General features: G+C 35.7%; 1 protein-coding gene across 10 annotated transcripts in view; it reads left to right on the top strand.

Annotated features, from left to right (window-relative positions):
- The window catches only part of ATP8B4 (ATPase phospholipid transporting 8B4 (putative)), a 437,330-nt gene that overhangs the window by 148,841 nt on the left and 267,708 nt on the right, over nt 1–20,781 (top strand). For 8 of the 10 annotated variants that reach the window (XM_074234707.1, XM_074234704.1, XM_074234702.1 and 5 more), the window contains one exon: nt 55–113. In XM_074234707.1, the coding sequence (XP_074090808.1) occupies nt 55–113 (59 nt within the window). Of the gene's footprint in view, nt 1–54; nt 114–19,314; nt 19,370–20,781 lie in introns of all 10 variants that reach the window. The other 2 variants (XM_074234710.1, XM_074234711.1) reach the window with 1 other exon arrangement.

The raw sequence follows: 20,781 nt of genomic DNA on the forward strand, positions 1-20,781 counted from the left end.
ATTTTCTTGCGAGTTGAATTTTGTTTCAATTTGGATTTCTTATTCTCTCTTTAGAAACTGAAAGGAGAGTAAAAGCCAATGACCGTGAATTCAATGAAAAGTTCCAATATGCGGTAAGTTATATTCAGATTATACTGGCATAATACTATTTTTTTTTCTATAAGGATGGTACCATTCTCACCCTTGCCCAGAACTTTGAAAATTTCACTGTTTTTTTTTTTTTTTTTTTTGGTCTTAGTGGACATAAGAATAGGGATAGGGACCAAATCTGTGATTTCATTGGCATAGAGTACTCATAGATGATGAAATCCTTTTTACCAGTACAAGTTATCACCTCTGCAATTTAAAGTTTTAGAGCGCAGCCCAAAGCACAGAAATATTAAGTGACTTACCCAGGTCACACATCCCTGATGTCAGAGATAGTACTTGAATATAGGTTTTCTGACTTTGATGTCAACTCGTAACCATTGTACTATATCTCCTCCTTCCCCTCCTACTCCTACTCCACCTCCTCTCCTTTTCCTCTTCCCCCTTCTCCTCCTCCTTTTCAAAATTTTAATGAAAATATGATCAACTGAGTCAACTGCCAGAGAGGCATCATTAGGATGAGAGAAATCTGAGAAAAATTGGCTGGGTTTGGTTGGCAGGTCATTGATACTATTCACAAGAATATTTTTAAGATAGGTTTTGTTGGTTGGGGAGTCAGGGTTATAGGGTTTACAGAAGGAATGAGGGTTGAGGAAATGGAAGGTGTGATCATTTTAGAGCATTCATTTTAGTTTGCTTAGATTGCTTATTTAAGAATTGTCAGTGAAAAGGAGAGGAATAGGGTGGGAGAAAGAATAGGAGCAGTAGCGTCAAGGAAACTTTGGAATTGTTCATGTATATTTTTTATAGTTTTTCAAATTTAAAAAATCCATGATGATTGACATGAAAGAATTTTTATCTTTTGGACTTTCTGAATGTTAAAATGTGATAATACACACCAGACCTGCTTTAATTCCAGTCTGAAGGGCACTTTAAGACTCTCTTTTTTGTTGTTTTGTTGTTTCTGAGTTGCTGATATCCTGTCAGTCCTCTTTTACAAAGTTGGGGCCATTTGTTCAGTGATGGGACAGTAAAGATGAGGATAAGTTGTATGACAAGTTGGAATTAGTCACAGAAAGTGCCAGGAACCTGCATTTGTTATGGGTCTGGCTGTTAGCTCCTGCATTTTTTTGTCTTGGGACATCTCCATAGTAACCATTTGTCAGAGACTTAGAAAAGACAAAAAAAAATGCCTCTTGTTTTGAGTGTTGTGGATGTTTGGGGAGATTTTTGGGGAGTTCTTTAAGAGTAAATTTATTTTTTTTCTTTTGAAGATCTATAGGAGCATGAATATTTTTCTGGATCTTTTTTTCTTTTTTTCCTTTTCTGGATTTAAGAGTTAAAACAAAAACAAAAACACTAGCGACCACAGTTTATCTTTTCTGTATCTGACTTGCTTAAGTAGTGCTATTTCTTGGCTAAGAGTTTGCCTGGTTCCCAATTCCCTTAATTGGGAATGTCTGTTTTTAGTTTCTATTTTAGTCTTTGAACTACTAATCTTTCTTTTGAACAATTTTATTTTTATTGATATCTTTGATTTTTTTATATCATCTTTATCTTCCAATAGATTCACCTCTTTTTCCAAAGAATTAAAGAAAGGAAAAAGAAAACAGTTCAGGAAAAAAGCATCAACCCGTCAATTAAAGCTGGCATTTTATGCAATATTCCACAGTCATAATTCCCCAACCTCTTTAAAGAAGGGAGGGAAATGTCTTCTCAAGCACAAGACTGAGATCATCTTGGTCATGTACAAATCATTATTTTAAAATATTTAAAAATGATAAATTTTTATGATCAAAGTCCTTAAAATTCTAATTGTTTGCTTCATTTTTTATATGCTTTAAGTCTGGAGAAGATTTTAGCACACTATAAACTAGTTCCTTTTCCCATTTACTTCATGGAGAGAATTTCAGTAAAGCCGCATAAAACTTGACTTCCTCCCTTTTTTATTTCATGGAAATAACTGAAATCAAAGAGTAATCCAACCCTGTATATTTAGAAGTATATATTTAGAAAAAGAAAAAAGATTGTTTAAGGCCCAAGGGGGAAAATGATTTTGAATTTTAAAGTATCACTAGTATATTTCCATTTATAAAGCTTTAAAAAAAGAAGGAAGGAAGGGAAGAAAAAAATGGGGACAGGGTGGCTAGAAATGATGAAACAAAAAAATGTTGGATTTGGAGGTAGAAAGCTTGGACTTGAAGACTGGTTCTGCTATTTTCTGTCTGTGTGACTTGGCAATTTACTTAACCTCTTGAGTGTTAGCTCCTCTTCATTTGATGGGGTGGGACTAGGTCTTGAATGGACCCTTGACCTTTAAATCTATGATCCTTTGAAAGTTGACTTTTTTAGGAGGACAGGGAGACAGAAAATTGAAATGCAGTTTGTAAGTGGTTTGTGAAAGTAATTCATAAATCAAGCAGTTGGGCAAGTTTACTAGCATTTATAGGATTTAACGGAAAAACCACCAACCCCAACTGTTTCAAAGTGGTTTTTCATCTCATTTCACACTTCTTTTTACTGGACCACATAACCTGGCTTGTTGACTCTTATTGCCAAAAGACACAGACAATCAGGTCCCATTTTTTTTTTTACTAAATATTGGCAAAAGTTTTTTTTTAATAAAATAAAAATGGAGATTGAAACTTAATGGAGCTTTTAGTTGATTTGTATATATTTGTCTAAATGTATATGCATACATTTATCATAGGATTCAGAGACCTTCAAGATCACTTCATTCAAAATTCCTCTTTTTTGACATATTTTTAGAGAAGTAAAGTCACAAGGCTATAAATAGTGATTAGATTTGAATTAGATTATCTGTATTACCTTTTAGCATTTTGTAATTCCATACTTCTCTAAAAGTTTCTTACCCTAGGTTTTAGAACTGGAAGTGACCTCACAGATTGTTGGAAGGTGTGTGTGTGTGTGTGTGTGTATATGTGTGGGTACACCTTATTGAAGAAAGAAAGTTCAATAAGGATAATCAGTGGGCTGTGATACCCAAAAGATCCAAATTTTAAGAACATTTTAAAACATGACTAGTTCTGGCTATCTACTTAACTTAATGCCATCATTTACATATTCAGATGTAAAGTGTGAGAGGAGATTATTAGTATTTTTGAAGTTATCAGAATATGGCTTAGACTGTCACTAGAAGGAGACAGAGGAATAGAGTAGATGACCTTTGGAGTTTCCTTCCCATCTTGAGTTTCCATGAGCCTATGATTCCACTTAGTTCCACGCTGCTGTAATTGGAATGCTGTTATAGACCAAATGCCACAAAGCTGCCATTGATGTGAGCAAGACATATTTGAGGTTAGAAACATAAATAGGCAGAACTTCTTTTTAATGTTTTCCAGAGAATAGCATTTTTCTGAATTTTCTAGATGAGATGATGCGTTGAGAGAAAGGTATTTTTATTTTGTTGAAATAAACTTTCACTAGCATTTCTGTTAATGGATTTGAGAAAGGGAATGGACTGTCTGAATAGATCATGCTAAATAATTTGACGAAACTCTAAATTTTAGCGGGTCATTTTGCAGCTGCAGCTTTCCCTTCCATGTTCAGTTCAGTTTAAATTTTGGGATAAATTGTCATTGGCAGATGTCTTGTTTTAGGTTAAACCATCAAAATGATTTTTATAGACTCTAGACTACAGAGAAGATGAATTCATACCTAATTGTGATATGTTGTTTCAAAAGATGAACAATTTTAATTTTGTGTTATTTTCAGTTTAAGAAATATTTATCATTGTTATTTAATAAGTATTTATTGGATTTTTACTATAGGCCCAGAAGTCTTCTAGGCTTTATATAACATGCTATATAAAGAAAAAAGAAAGCATGAGACAATGGTTCCTGTCTGTCTTGAAGGAACTTGCAATCTCACTGAGGAAATGTGACAATACACACAAACCCACTAAGCAACTAAGTAAGAGAAAAAACAACACAGTCAACACCATTGCCACTTCCTTTTATAGAGAGAAAATAATTATTTTCCCTCAGTCTATGTAGAGGAAAGGGTATCTAGGTGGCACAGTAGGGAGATTACCAAGTCTGGAATCAGGATTACTTATCTTCCTGAATTTAAATCTGGTCACCTCTGGGTTACCCTGGGCAAATCACTCAACTCTGTTTGCCTCAGTTTACTCATTGGTAAAATGAGAAGGAAATGGCAAACTACTGTAGTATCTTTGCCAAGAAAACTTCAAATGGGGTCACAGGGAGTTGGACATGACTGAAAAATGACTGTACTGAATACAGATGAAAGAGACCATATTGGTTTTCTCCATTGACTATAAATAATAATTATTAAAAACTACCATAGCAATAATAGAACATATTTAATAGCATTTTATACACACAATGCTTATATATATACATAATATATAGGTATGTAGATATTTGTGTATATACATATAAACTTATACATACGTATATAATATATGTAAAGAATAGAATAGAGTATAAACTCCTTGAAGGGAGTAGAGTAGAAAGAATATTGAAATTGGAGTCACAAGACCTAAATTCGATGTCTTACTCTGTTTGCTACCTGTTCAAACTTGGACAAATTATTTAAATTCTTTCAACCTCAGTTTCTTTATCTGAAAAAGGAAGGGGTTGGAATAAATACATGGCCTTTGAAGTTCCTTCACTCAAAATCTATGGTTCTGAGGTAGGAACTCTTTTCCGTTGTTTCTTTATATTCCCAAGGTCTGGACATAGTGCTTTGTACTCAGTAAGCTCTTAAGATATTGATTGCATCATTTGATGTAATCCTTGCATTATGCCAATGAGTTGTGTACATCATACAAGTATTGTTGCCACCATTTTACAAATGAAGAAACTGAAGGTTCAAGAGGCTGCAGTACTTGTTAAGGAGTAAACCCAGGTCACAGATTAACTGAATTTTACAACTGAAAGGGAATTCAGAGGTCATCTGGTCTAGCCTCCTGAATATGTCTAATAAATTCTCATCTGGTCTTTGGACTGGAGGCTTCTTTGAAGGAGAAGAAATGTTTTCCAAGTAGTCCACTGGGAAAACTCTTAAGTGTTAAGTAGACTAAAATCAAGCAGAAAACTGTCTCTTTGCAATACCTGTACATGGCTTCTATTTCTGTCTACTAGGACTGAGAAATCAAATTCATCTTCCAGGTGACAACATGGTGTCCTTGAGTCATCAGCTTAAATGTCCCAAGTTTTTAACTTGCTTTTGCTATTTCATGAACATGAATCTGAACTATTTCATGGAACATAAGGCCATATACAATTCTTTGGATATTCTCCAGCTTATCAATATTTGGCATAAAATATGATGCCCAGAACTGAACATAATATTGAAGGTAGGATTTGATCAAGCACAGTATAGCCAGACTATCACTTCTCTTGTACTATAAACTGTCCTGTCCTTTCTTAATGTAACCTGACATGGTATTTGATTTTTGTACCAATAATTCATATTAAGCTTTTAATCTACTAAAATTGCCAGATTTTTAAAATAAAATGCTATATAGCCATATCTCCACTCTCTTGTACATATGGAGTTAATTTTTTTAACCCAAGTGTCAGATTAGCAATCCATTATCATTTTGGATCTTGACTTTTTATCTTCTGAGAAGTTTATTATCCCTCTTACATTTGTGTTATTATTACATATGTTTAGCCTGTCAGTTATTTTGATAAAAAAGTTTTGATATAGATTTGTGGGGTACCTCGCTAAAGACCTCCTTCTAAGTTGACATTAATACATTAAGGAATGCTTTTTTTTTGCATTCTAACGTTTAAACAGTTATAGGTCCAGTTGACTTATTTTTTAGGTCACATATTTCCATCTTTTTTTCCCAAGAACAGCATGGGGAAACTTTGTCAAATGTTTGACTAAACAGATTATAGCATTTAAACAAACTAGAGACTTTTATCTAAATATTTCCCAAGTTAAATGCTTGATTGAATAGACCAGAGGATCTAGGTCTTTGGTAGACTTTATGGAATGCTCCTGATATATTAGTCTAGTATCCATGTAATAAAAGGAAATTTGATGGTACATTGAATAGAGCAGTGAACTTGGAGTCAGGAAGACTTGAGTTAAAATTCAACTTTAGAACCCTTGACAGGTAATTTAACCTCTCTGTAATTCAGTTTCCTTTTCTGCCAAATGGTAAAACTTCTATCTCCCAGAATTCTTGTGAGGCTAAAATGAAATAATATCTACAAACTGGAAGGCAGCATGTAAATGCTACTATTATTGCTATCTATCTATCTATCTATCTATTATTATTATTATTATTATGAGATTTGTTCTTGAGGAAACCATGCCTTCTTTCTATGATCACCAATTCCTTGTCTAGATGATTTCAAACTATTTAATAATTTTTTTTTGTTTTTTCAAGGCAATGGGGTTAAGTGGCTTGCCCAAGGCCACACAGCCAGGTAATTATTAAGTGTCTGAGATCGTATTCGAACCCAGGTACTCCTGACTCCAGGACCGGTGCTTTATCCACTGCACCACCTAGCTGCCCCTATTTAATATTTTCTATAATTTTTCCAGGACTAGAAATCAAGCTTACTGAATATTTTATAGCCTTCATCTTCTCATTTTTAAAAATCAGAATAACTTTCCCCCCATTTCTATCATTTCTTAAAACCTTTCATAGATGACTGAAAGTGACTCAACTTATACATATAAAAATATTTATTGATTGATTGACACCTGCCAATATTTTTAGAATCTAGGATATAGTTCATCTTGGCCTAGTCACTCGAACTCATGAAGGGCAGGGAGCTGGTGTATTACTATCTCCTTACTTATATGGGACTAATGATTATCAGCTGTTTTTTGTCTGTTCATTTCTAATCTAAACATTATTCTTATTGGTAGAGAAAAAAAAATTACGAGTTGTTTTCTTTTATCATCTCATTTACCTCAAGTAGATATCTTTTCTTTGATCTTGCTCTTTCCCCCAAGAAAGCTAAATATCAGCTTCTTGTGGTTGTCCTTACCTTTTCTTTCTTTCCTTAACTCATTTTGAAACACAGTACTAATGATATGGCCTATGGTAGTGTGACAGATTTTTGTACTTATTCTCCAGGATCTGCCATGGCTTTCATGTTGTGTAGACATTTCTAAAAAAAAAGATTCTAAGTCCTTTTGTATTTCCATTGACCAGAGTAAGTATATACATGTGTAAAACTCTTTATTTTGATCTATACCTATCATTTCATCTGAGTAGGGAATTGTGTGAGCAAATTCTCTCTTCTAATATGGATCTACATTTGGCCTGCAATTTATAGTCTTAAAGAGTTGCCTGGGGACACTGAGTTACCAGGGACCTACAACCAGTACAGGGTTGTATCTAAATCTAGATCTTTTTCACTTCATGACCAGCTCCCAATCTGCTTTGTCATTTATTATTTAGTATGGAAAAAAGTTGAGTATTTTCCCAAGTTAATGTGAGAAGTAATAGTGATGATATCTTACATTTGAATAATGCAATAATATGGTCTTAATTTGTAGATTATAGTCACATGATCATTTTTCAGTTTGGAAAATAGGTAATAGCTAAGCAGACTGAATAATGTGATGAACCTATTATAAAGTACTGTGCAGGTATACAAGTTTAGTGAACTTTTATGAATTAAAATTTTATGGCAGAGAAAAAAGCAGCAACATTATGGTAATTTAATCTATCCAGTTTTAATTAAAGGTAATGTGAAAATTGGGTGAGAAAAGAAATTGTTTTCAATAGGCTTAATTACCTCTGAACCTTAAAAGGACCCATCTTATTATTTGTAACCCTGAATGACCTGTCTTGTCAGGGGACAATCCACTTATCCCATTAAGGACTCACTTTTCTGTAAAGTAAGGGATTACTCTAGAATCTAGTGTTTCTATGATTTCTAAGGTTCTTTCTGGTTTTAAATCCTATTATCTAGAATCCTGACCTCCTTCATTCTGCCATAAGAGAGTAGGTCATGGGACCTACTGTCCTATCATAGTACTTTTAACAAATGAACAGATTTCTGCATATGGACAAAAAAATGTCCCTTTTAAAGGCCATTTTTTCCCTTTGGAATTACTCCTATGATTCTTTTATTTTCTGGTTTGAAGCTTAACTGGACCTTTCATACTGTCAATGAAACCATCCAGATCTTAAATTGAAATTGTGTGTGAAGGTCTTAAATTCTGTCCTGAGTTTTTGTGTCATCCCCCCCCCCCCAATACCTTCATAATGGTCTGAGGGAAAAAGAGAAAGGGATTGACAAGATTCAACTGAATAATTGAATCCATGTGGGTCCTTTTCTCTATGACTGAATTGAAGTAACTAGAAATTTAGGTTTACCTGATTTCAAGGCAAAAGCAACATAGAGAAAGCAATGTAAAAAAAAGACAACCTGAGGTAAAAATGTTTTAATCTCACTAATAAAATATGCTTGAAGTTGCATGAAAAACCTTCTAATTTGAACTCAAGTTTTGCTCTACCAAACTGATCTCTGTGTTTACTTGTTATCATGAGTATTGGGGAAATTGTATATGTATCTGGGTACTCACTTCAGTCAGTGGATTGATGAGACATTATAGTTTTGACTTTTACAGAAAAAATGTCTTAAATGAGCTCTAAGTGCCCTTTCCTCTCCAGGTAGAAGTGTTCTTTCATTGTGTTATATTTGAAGCCTGGATGCTGGAGATGTTTTTACAAAATACTGAAGTCTACTGATCTGAAAACTTGCTTTGCTTTTTCTCTGAAGAATAGTTATTCTTTTTTGGGGGGTAGAATGGGGAAGGAGGAATTGCTTCTAGTGGTTGTGAATGTCCTGACTAAGGAAACAGGATGAAAATGTTTGGTGTTGCAACAGACAACTGGAATATTTTATTGCCAGCCACAAGGCAATTATGGTGCTTATTCATGAAAAAAAGGTACTATTTTAATTCAAGATCTAGTATGTACATAGGCTTCTCTAGTATGTAAATTGGAAGGGGCCTTGAAAGGCTGGAACTAGGACTAATTAACTATTTGCTGCTCTGGTTCCCTTCAATCCATCAATCAACAAACACTTATTAAGAGTCTGTTAGAAATTGGACACAATGCTAAGTACTGGGGATACATATCCAAGATTGTGGTACTACTAAATGTATCCATGACAGACTTTTAAGTTTTGCATTATTAACATTTTCTTCATCATTTTCTTAAGGCTAGACAATTAAAGAAACAATAAATCAAGTTGTAATTTACAGTTTGTTGTTTTTTTTTATTATTTTTTTTGAATTATAAAGATTTTATTTATTTTGAGGTTTACAATTTTCCCCCTAATCTTACTTCCCTCCCCAACCCCCCACAGAAGGATAGTTTGTTGATTTTTGAAGTGCAAATGGTCTTAATGAAAATTTAACAATCCCCATAGGAGCTGGTTTCAGTATACTTCTGTGAAATGAAACCATCCTGATATACAAGCTAATATTCTAAGGGGAGGGAGATAAGAACATTTTTATGTATACACAGAATAAATATAAAGAGAATAAAGACAGTAGTTCACCACAAAGTAGGGAGGTAGGAGGATTCTAGCAATTAGGGGGATCAGGAAAGACTCCCCATAGAAGGTGGAATTTGAGAGCAGTCTTGAAGGAGGACACAGGGAATGTTCCAGTCATAGGGCAATCCCCTTTATGTCCCCTGACTCTAGGCCTAGTCCTCTGTTTATAGATGCTCTGTTTATACCTTTCTTTGAATTCTAAGTATTTAATACAGTTTGCTGCACATAGTTGGAGCTTAATAAATGCTTGTTCTATTCCATTCCTTTCCAGATGAGTTCCTAGAGGAAAAGGACTGAACAAAGGTATTTGGAGCAAGGTTACTGTCAATTTCAATAAAAAGAATCACCCCTTGGAATGGTCATAGCAGTAGTGACCAGTAGAATCTTTTGTTTGAGAAACCACCCTTCGTGGTTTCATTATGGAAACCTTCTGGTGTGGCACTTGAACTGTTCCATGGAGATGATGCTTGATCTTACTTAACAATGAACAAATCAATGAAAGATCCAATAATGAAAACTCATGACATTCCTTCAGGGACATTGGAGTTCAAGTTTATGTGATATCTGCAAAAATAAATTTGGTTGAGCCTAAAAGTAAATGTGCTTGCAGATAGAATTTGGGAATTAAATTAAAGTTTGTTATTTGATCTCATTGTTGTTCCTGCTCTTATTGTTGGTACAGAATGCAACTCATTTTGTTCATAAGTCCTCCTTTGAGAATCAATCGATTGATCAGCTATAGAACTAGCATTATTTAAGGCTTTACTGTTACCAGGCAGTGCATTCAGTACTGGTGATACAAGGATAGAAATGAAATAGTCTAGTTACAAGTTGTATGGCTCTGGGCAAGTTACTTAATTGTCTGCTTTAGTTCCCTTGATTATAAAAAGGGATTAATAATCATACTTATTGGAAGAGTTGCTTAACTTCTACCTTTGTCAGTTTTCTTCATCTGTTAAATGAAGATAATAATAACAACTACCTTTCAGGGTTACTGTGAGGATCAAATAAAATTATATTAATGAAATGCTTAGCAGAGCATATACTGTTTATTTCCTTCTTCCTTCCCTACCTTCTGGCCCAAAAGACTTACAGCCCACCAGGGAGACAGCATTTACAAATATATGCAATGTAACATTTTTCAGGAAAGAAACCAACATTTTGGGGGTGGAATCAGGTAAGTAGGTAAGTCTTCATGCAGAAAGTAGTGCTTGACTAGAGTTTTAAAGGAAATGAAGGTATCCAAGAAGTTCTCTCTTTTCTATGGCTAGCAGTCCAGCATTTGAACTATTATTGCTATTATTTATCTGTTTTTTTTCTCATTCTCATTGCATGACTTGGTTATTCCTTTTTCAGAGTATTCATGGCATCCTTAAATTATGTCTTTTCTAACATTTCTTACACGGGCTATCATTGTAGATATGCTTCAGCTTACTTGTACATATCATGCATGAGGCTTTTCATTGCCCTTTGGGTCACCTGTGATCTAAATTACAAGCAATTCCCCAGGCCTCAAAAGTGTTTTAGTAGCTAGCTCATCAGGCCCTAATTGGGTCCATAAAGCTGTCCAAGCAAATTTGTATGATGCAAGATATCCACTTGGCAGACTTTCCAGGGACAGCAGACCACTGGTGAGGCCACTGTGCCCTGTCCTTCTGGAAAATTGCAAATGTTTATTTCATGATTTGGGGGAGAGGGGAGGGAGGTGTGTGTGCAGAGGAGGGGAGATGGAAGGAGATTAATCCAGTGTTGGGCCCCATGCTCCATAGCCTAGGCTACACAAAATGGTTTATATTATGGTCAACAAAAAGAGCTACTGGTTCGATTTACAGTAACAGATCCTAGATGAATATGTCAAGGAAACAGTTTGTTCTTAATATTGTGTATGTGTATCTTTGCCCCTTTCTCTGTCCTGTTCTCCCCTTTGTTCAGCTTCTCTTCTGGGGACCACTTCCATTAGGTTCTCATTCTAATGCTGCTCTAAACTACAAAGGCCTTTTGCAGAAGGATAGTATTTGGACTGAATCTTGAAGGGAACCAGGCAAAAATGAGGAGTCAGTGCATTCCAAGGATGGGGGTCAGCCAGTGAAAGCCAGTTGAGTCCTGAAAACTCAATATTTTATTCAAGGAACAGCAGAAAGGATCCAGTCACTGAATTGTAGACTCTTCAGAGGAAGAAGAAAGGGGGCCAGGTTGTAAAAGGTTTAAAGACAAACAGAGTTTTACATGTTATCTTGGAACTACTGGGCCTTAAAGAAATAGGCTTATACTTTGGGAAGATCCTTTTGGCACTTTGGAGTGAGGAGTCCAGGTGTGAGATGGTAAAGATCTGCCTAAGTTGGGAGAAGGTTAGAGATATGAAGGCAGAAATCACAGGATTTGGCAACAGATTAGATATATTGGGTCAGTTTGACTACTGGTTCCCAATGGAGAATTGTACTCTGCCATGTGAAAGATAGAGATAATCAGTTCTAGACTATTGCGTGTATCCAATGCATAAAACTATCATATAGCATCTTGCAATTTTAGAGATAGAACAATGATGATGGGAAGAAAGAATGTTCTACAATTTTTCTCAGAAAAAACCGAGGACTTCATCGCTGACCAACTGCCATTTAGTCCTATGCTTGTTAAAAACAGATGCAGTTTAAGAAGGAGAGTAGCATTCAGCCCACTAACATTAAACTATTTGTAGAGTGTAGTCCTAATTTGCCCCTTAATTCCAACACTAAATTTTTCTTGTAAAAAAAATCCATCCCTGGGTCTCATCCATGGTAGGCACCTGCAGGCCCTTACTACTGGTATCTTGTAGCATTGGTCAATGATCTATGGTCATGCATCCTGTCTGCCTAAAGGCAGTTATTGAGCCTGTCTCTAGAGAGCAGCATATAGACTGGAGGCTGCTGGGAGAAAAGGGAAGGGGAGAGAATAAACAGAAATTCAGAATCAATACCCTGCCATTCCACCCCACCCCCTGGAACATTGCTAACTTAATATATTACCACTGCCTCAGCTCAGTTTGCAGGTTCCCAAAGGCCCTCAGGCTTCCAGTGAGTTCCATCGTTACCCCAGAGCCAGCTGATATTTACTTACAACCTTAGACTAAAATGTTGAGGCTACAAAAGCCTAGGCTCACTTTAGTTAGTAACTGATACATCACCTCCCTGTGGGAAATTCCTTACTCCCAGCCTATTATCTCATTATCCATCCTTTGTGTGTGTGTGTGTGTGTGTGTGTGTGTGTGTGTGTGTGTGTGTGTGTATGACTTCGTTAATATTATCGCCAGTCTTAGAATACAAATTTCTTTCAGTTTTAATATAAGGTTTGCCTAGTTCCCAGTTCAACATGACCAATACTCTTAGAAATATTTTGTTATGGAATATTTGGGAATAATTCTGCATATGAACTCAGTAAGACCTTTCCATTCAGTTTAGGAAACTGGTTTATACAGGAGTAGTCCAGTATTGTGCAGTTCACTAAGGCTGAGGGAATACAGAATGTGCCCACAGGCAAGCACTCAACAATCATTATTAAATAGAACTTCTAACACAAAGGAGTATGAAAGAGATAAAATGTTGGAATAGTCCTGCTGAAAGAAAGTAGTACCTTATCAATCTTTAATTTATTTTTCTTTTCTTTCTTTTGTTTGTTTTACTTCTCACCTCCATGGACACAGAGCACATTGGGATTATGTCTGCCAGGATATTGCATGTGTATGAAAAAAGATTTTATGAAATCACTTATTTAGTATATTTTCTATTCTCTTTATAAAGTCAGGAAAAAAAGCAAATTACCTTTTGTATGATAATGAATTCATAAAACATTTTCCATAAAAAAGATACTCTGTCTAAATTAATCACAGAGGAAAATTTGATTTAAATCCCTTGGTAAATTTCTCAAAATTAGTTTTTTTGTACATAATTTGCCATTTAAAGACTTACTTGACCCAGAATTCTTCCTTGGGTGTTGGGGCCCTGATTAAAGGTCCAAATAACTGGTTAGGTTTGGCTGGTTCTAGAAAATCCTATATCTTATTTATATTCCTATGGTAGGGATAGGAAATTAAGCTCTTAGGATGGGCAAAACCAGGCTCCCCACAGATTTAAAAGATTAGATATGACTCTTGCAGCTGGCTGAATTAGGGGAATGATTTCTTGTGTTATAATAGACAGAAATTAGAAGGACTTTAGAGGTCATCAAACTAGTCCCTCATGTTGTTAAAAAGATTAGATGCAATCACAGCTCTATAGTGATCTTTTGTAGTTTTAATATATTAAAGTAAAATAAGTTCTTAGATTTAGAGATGATGGGAGGCTTTTGAGGCTATCTGTTCTAGTTCCCTTATGCTGCAGATAAGGAAATTAAACTCTTAAGGGAATGAATGTCTTGCCCAAAGTCACACAGGGCGTAACTGACAGATGGGATGTGATTTTAATTTTCCTCTTACCTCTCAAGTTGAGTAGGGCAACTTGATGGCAAAGTGGAAAGAGCACTGGATTTGGAATCATGAACCCTTTATAAGTTCAGATCTGGTTCCAGACCCTTAGTAGCTGTATGTCTTTGGCAAGTCACTTAATTCTGTTTGCTTCACTTTCCCTGTCTATAAAAAGAGCTGGAGAAGGAAATGGTAAATTACTCTGGTTGATGTTTTGGTACTTGTCCTTCATTTTTGAAGAAGATCATGACATCACGGAGATGATGTCATGACAAACACATGAATTGGATTTGAGTGAGGTGGTGTTGAGTCACCAGTCTCACTTTCTCCTCTAGAGCAGTCTGAATCCAGTGGTCAGATATGAATCAGGATGACTGGAGATACTGGGGATGTGGGGCTATTAGGGTAAAGTAACTTACCCAAGGTCACATAGCTAGGAAATGTCAGAGGCTGTATTCGAACTCCTGTCTTCCTGATTCCAAGACCAGTGCTCTATCTTCTGTGCCATCTAGCTGCCCTAGTAAATCATTCTGGTATCTTTGCCAAGAATATGACAAATGAGGTCACAAAGTGTTGAACACAACGGAAATGTCTGAATAACAATTATTCAAGTTGAGTAGAAGGAAGCTCAGCAACTTTACCTGAGCAAATAAATATTACATTAAATAAAACCAACAAGCATTTGTTAAGGGCTTTCTATAAAATGTAAGCAAAAAGGGACTTGTCCAAGCTGAAAAGAAGTAATGGGCAGGGGGTGGGGTGGTGGTAGTGTTCAGCACACTTTCCTTAAAAGGGAGGTTCTGGTAAGGACTAATCAGTCAGTGGAAGGGACCACAAAAGTAAACGTTCTTCCAAGGTGATAGGCTTATTGGATCATGGTGGAGAAAGAAGTTCAGAATCAGCAGTGGAGCCAAGAGTGGAATAAGGGAATGGATTAAGATAATTATTAATCAAGAAATGAAAGATTTCATGTTTTAAACATGTGTTCAGACATAAGCCAGGAGTCTTCTGGCATCTTGTAGAACATGCCTCTGTCAAAAAGCATATGTACTTTGACCGATGGCATTGATTTAGATCTTGGGTTCTTACCCTGGGGTCCAAGGATAGACTTCAGGTTGATCTATGAAGTTGGGAGGGGAAAAATTGCCTCTTTATGCCAACATAATTGGTTTCTTTTATAATTTTGTGCATTTTATTTTCTGAAGATGAAATCATTATTATTCTGGGAAGGGGACCATAGGCTTCACCAGATTGCCACAGGAGTTCATGGTGTAAAAATCATCAAGGACCTTGATCAGAGAATACTTTGTCTATCAAACAATAATGCTTTTACTTTCTCCCCCTTCATATTCCTCCTCTTTATGGCTAACACCCATTCCCTAAAAATGATCTGATGACTGTGTTGCTCTGAGAGGTTGTCACATTCTTTCTTCTTAATTGAATTACTCACCCATTTGATTGCATCTGAAATTATATTAGGCATAGAAAGTTAAGCAATCAAGTTTCTCCAATAATTCGTTTGGAAGGCAAAATAGTCCTGCTATAACATAATACACATTGTGGAGGTCTTGGCCTTGAGGCTAATTGTGTACACACAAGAGCAGATTTTGGATCAAAACCAAAATGGGATGGAATTGCTTATAACCCAGTGATTGGACATAGTGGTTGGTGAATTGTTAAGCTGCCATTGATTTCTGAGTAATTTTCCTATTCCTTGTAAGATGAGGGCCATTCCTCATTCCTCAGTTGTTAGTGTGTTTTCTCCCCACCCCTAAATTACTTTGTAATTATCTGTCTATATATTGCATATTTCTGCTAGAATGTAAACTTCTTGAGATCTGGAGATTTTTTTTTTGTTTTTGCCTTTTGCTTTGTTCTTTCTTTTCCTGTTGCTTAATGGGCAGCTAGGCACAATAACAGATAGAGTATTAGATGTGAATTCAGAAACATGTTCAAATTCTGCCTCAGACAATTAATAATCAAACATCAATTTGCTTATCTGTAAAATGAGAAGAAAAATAACAACACCCACCTCACAGATTTGTTGTGAAGACCAAATAAGATAACATGTAAAATACTTGGCTGGTCTTAAAACAGAATATAATTGTTAGCTTTTTTTTTTATAAATCCTATTAATAGATACTTATTGAATTCAATCTAAAGGATTCTTTTTTTCAATAAAACACTGTGTGTGTGTGTGTGTGTATGTAAATCCGTTCTGATTCCCATCTTCTGCTTAAGAAAAAAATGCTGTCAACTGTGTGGAGCAGTGGTGGTAAATGTAAATAAAAATGGGGGGTTGGGGCGGCTAGGTGGCGCAGTGGATAGAGCACCAGCCCTGGAGTCAGGAGTACCTGAGTTTAAATCCTGCCTAAGACACTTTCTAATTACCTAGCTGCGTGGCTTTGGGCAAGCCACTTAACCCCAATTGCCTTGCAAAAACCTAAAAAAAAAAAATGGGAGGGGTCACCAATCTGAAATAAGGATACCTGCAGCCACACATTAGTTTAACTTTAAAAATGTATAGTTAACTATTTCGTCTATATTTTATTTATTTTGTTAAGTATTTCTCAATTATACTTTAATCAGATTTGGGCTGCACTCAGGAGGGTTGTGGGGGTATAACAAAGTGAGGAGAAACTTGAGGCAAGGGAACCAATTGGGAGACCTCTGTGATATCACAGGTGGGAGTGATATGAACTATTAAATGAAAGTGACTATGTTATAGTGATCTGGGGGTGACTGAGAGATATTGTGGAAGGAGAGATGACAAATGGAAAATGATTGGTTGTGCAGGACTGTGAGAAAGTGAAGAGCTGAGGATAATGTTGAAATAATGAACCTTGGAGATGGAAAGAATGATGGTACCCTTGGGAAAAATGGGGAAATTTGGCAGAGGGGTGGGCTTTTTGAGGAAAGGTAGTGACTCCTGTTTTAGACATGATGAGTTTGAGAAGTATATGGAAGATCCAGTTTGCAATTTCCAATTGCTGTTGTGACCTGGACCTGGGAATCGGGGGAAACGGAAAGTGGATATATAGATCTGGCAAAAGTTCACAATCAGATAACAACTGAATCCTTGGGTGTTTATAAAGTCACCAAGAGTATATAGAGAGGACAGCATGACCTAGAACAGAGCTTTAGGATACACTGAATGTTGAACTAGCAAAGGGAAACTGACAAAGAATGGTCAGACAAAGATGAGAAGAACCAGGAGTGTCACAAAAAGTGGATAATCATCAATTTAAAAAATCATCAATTTTTTTAAAAAAGAGAAATCCAGCTGGAAGAAAAAACTATCAAATCTGGCACTTGAGAGATGGTTAACAATTTTGAGGAGGGCAATTTCAGTTGAATAAAGAGGTCAGAAGTTACATTTAAAAGCGTTGTTGGTAAGGGAATGAGAAGAGAGGAATCATTGAAAGTAAATGTGTTTTAGTAGGACTTGAGAAAGAGGGAAGAGATATAGCACTACAGCTTGAGAGGATGGTAGGATCTAGTGAAGGTTTAAGGAAGCTTGCTGACTTTTCAATGTTGGTAATTCTTGCTATTAGTCATATTTGATAAAAAGTAATGTCTATGTGAATTACTAGGTACCTAGCTGAATTTAACACCATATATGTATACTGATAGGCATTTCATCTAATTTTCTTTTCCTTTATTCCTCTATGTCACAAGTAGAGTTTTTACAACATCCTCCTCTGCTAGTGGTCTGTGGTTTAATTTTTTTTTTGTATATATATATATATATATATATTATGGTTTGTTTTTTTCGAGGAGAGGCTACTTTTCTTATCCTCTTTACCACCCCACCCCCATCTCCTACCATGACTACTTCTTTGTTTTGTAACCAGATCATAAAATAACAATACCATATATGCCTATCCATTATGGAAAAAATCTTAGGATCTTTTCTTTCTTTCTTTTTTTTCAGGCTCATATCAATTGCTTTTTTTAAAAATTGTGGTCATGACACAAAAACATTTAATCAAATGCAAGAAGATGAACTTTTAGTTAAACTATAATAGTTGTTTTAAAACCAGGATGGGTTTGGATAGAAAATGATTCATAGCCAGCCACAGACTGCTTGGGAGTGTGTCCCTGGACAACCACAGATCTGGTTCAGTTTAGCCTCTGATACATGACTCATCTTTTTTTTTTCTTTAAAGGAAACTTTTAAAGATAAAAGTAAACTGCTGTTAAAAAAATTAGCTTGCTTATATAATTAATAATACTGTTTATATTATCACAAGTGCAAGGAATTCTGAACACTGGCTTTATTTTTCAATGCTTACTTCTTTTGTTGAATTAGGGATGGGGAGAGGAAACAATAATATGGTGGACAGGGCATTACATTTGGAGTCAGAGAGCATAGGTTCAAAGAGCACTGGATTTGAAATCAGAGTCTGAGTTCAAACACAGAGCCTCTCGCTAACAGTGAGATAATTCATTGACTTTCTCTGGTTCCAGTTTTCTCATATATAGAATCAGAATAATGATACATGTACGTGTTGTAAGGATCAAATGAGATAATGTTTAATCATTTTATAAACCCTCTGTAAATGTAAACACTAATTGTCTATCATCATCATCCCCATTATTATCATCTCTATCATCTCATGGTTGCTTTCAGTTATTGATTCTCTTGAATATGTACAGATTGCTTTTTAAACTACCAAGCCAATTAAAATATGTAATCTTCGTTCAAGGCTTTTAAATTTCAAGATGCTCTCTTGTTGATCATCTCAAATTTTCTTTGCAATAATATGAGAGGCAAAACAAGTTATGTTGCCACCATTGTGCAGGTGAAGAAATAAAAAGCAAAAATATAAACAATCTATTTATAGATCATAAATGTAGACCTGGAAGCTGCCTCAGAAACCTTCCAGTCTAACCCTCTTATTTTATGGGTGAAAAAAACTGAGGCCCAGGTAGGTTGACTGTTTTGCTTAAGTTCAAACAGATCACAAGCAGCAGAATTCATATTTGTAGTTTTTTATTAGAGATTTGTTAGTCAAATTCTATTTATGGATGTTTATTTTAGTGTCAGAGTTTATAATGTAACATTTGATTATAACTGTGGTGAACAAAGAGGGATGCCTGATAGCTAATACCACTCCTACTCCTAAAGAGATGATGTTTGTCTTCATTCTCAAAGAAGATCACAACATCAGGGAGGTGATGCCATGATAAGCACAAGAATTGGATTTGAGTGATGTAATTTGATTATGCTAAGTCATCACTTCATTTTCTCCTCCACAGTCATCTGGATCCAGTGGCCAGATATGGATCAGGATGACTGAAGATGGCCCTGGAGGTGAGGTTGCCCAAAGTCACACAGCTAGTACAGCTGGATTTGAATTCCCATCCTCCAGATTCCCAGGCCAGTGCTCTATCCACTTGTGCCATAAGAAATCTTTTCAATATACACATTTTCCGCCCTCTAGGGGAAGTCTCCAGATTGGGTCTTCCTTACTGGCTATTAACTTTTTTGTTTCTCCCAAATTTTCTTGGGGCACATCCTTTACTTTCTCTTTCCCTTTTAATGTCTTGCTAGAGTTTGATCTGCAGATATGAGGAACCATGCCCAGTCATAATAATGAGTAGATTCCCTCATTTCTAGAGGTGATAGCCCCAGATTCATAAGTATTCTCTTACTGCTTTTATGGGAACTCATAGAATTATGAATAAAATATTAAATAAACTAAAACAAAACAAAATCCTAAACCCCACATTAGAGATATCTTTTCTTCAACCATTGATACTGGTTGCCCTAAAGTAAGAAGGAAAATTTCTATCCAAATTCCTTTTATGTAGAACTATTTTCTCTCTTGTACCCTCTGACCTCAACCAGAATATACACAAAGAAATACACATATTTGGGTAGACCACAGATGTTTTATGTGAAAAGTGGATTAAAAACAAAACAATTAAGACATAACAAAACAACAATTGAAGGACTGCATAATCTCACATATTTCCAATTTTCATATCTCAGCATAATCAGTCAAGTAACTAACTCCTGTTATGGAACAGGCACTGTGCAAAATTCTGGGGACACAAAGAGAAGCAAAACATCAGTTCCTGAAAAGGGTAAAAACATCACTTTTACAAAAATATTCATAGCAACCCTGTTTGTGGTGGCAAAGAATTGGAAATAAAGTAAATGTCCTTCAATTGGGGAATGGCTTAGCAAACTGTGGTATATGTATGTCATGGAACACTATTGTTCTATTAGAAACCAGGAGTGATGGGAATTCAGGGAAGCCTGGAGGGATTTGCATGAGCTGATGCTGAGTGAGATGAGCAGAACCAGAAAAACATTGTATACCCTAATAGCAACATAGGGGTGATGATCAACCTTGAAGGACTTGCTCATTCCATCAGTGCAACAATCAGGGACAATTTTGGGCTGTCTGCAATGGAGAATACCATCTGTATCCAGATAAAGAGTAGTGAAGTTTGAACAAAATTCAATTCCCTTTAATTTAGGAAAAAAAAAAAACCAGGCATCTTATTGTCTGATCTTGTTATCTCTTATACTTTTTGTTTCTTCCTTAAGGATATTATTTCTCTCTCATCACACTCAATTTGGATCAATGTACAACATGGAAACAAAGTAAAGACTGACAAATTACTTTTTTGTGGGGGTGGTGGGGGGAGGGAAGTAAGATGGGGGAAAATTGTAAAACTCAAAATCTTTAATAAAAAAATAGTTCCTGCTTTCAA

Source organism: Macrotis lagotis, chromosome 4 (genome assembly GCF_037893015.1).
Source record: "Macrotis lagotis isolate mMagLag1 chromosome 4, bilby.v1.9.chrom.fasta, whole genome shotgun sequence".
NCBI lineage: Eukaryota > Metazoa > Chordata > Mammalia > Peramelemorphia > Peramelidae > Macrotis > Macrotis lagotis.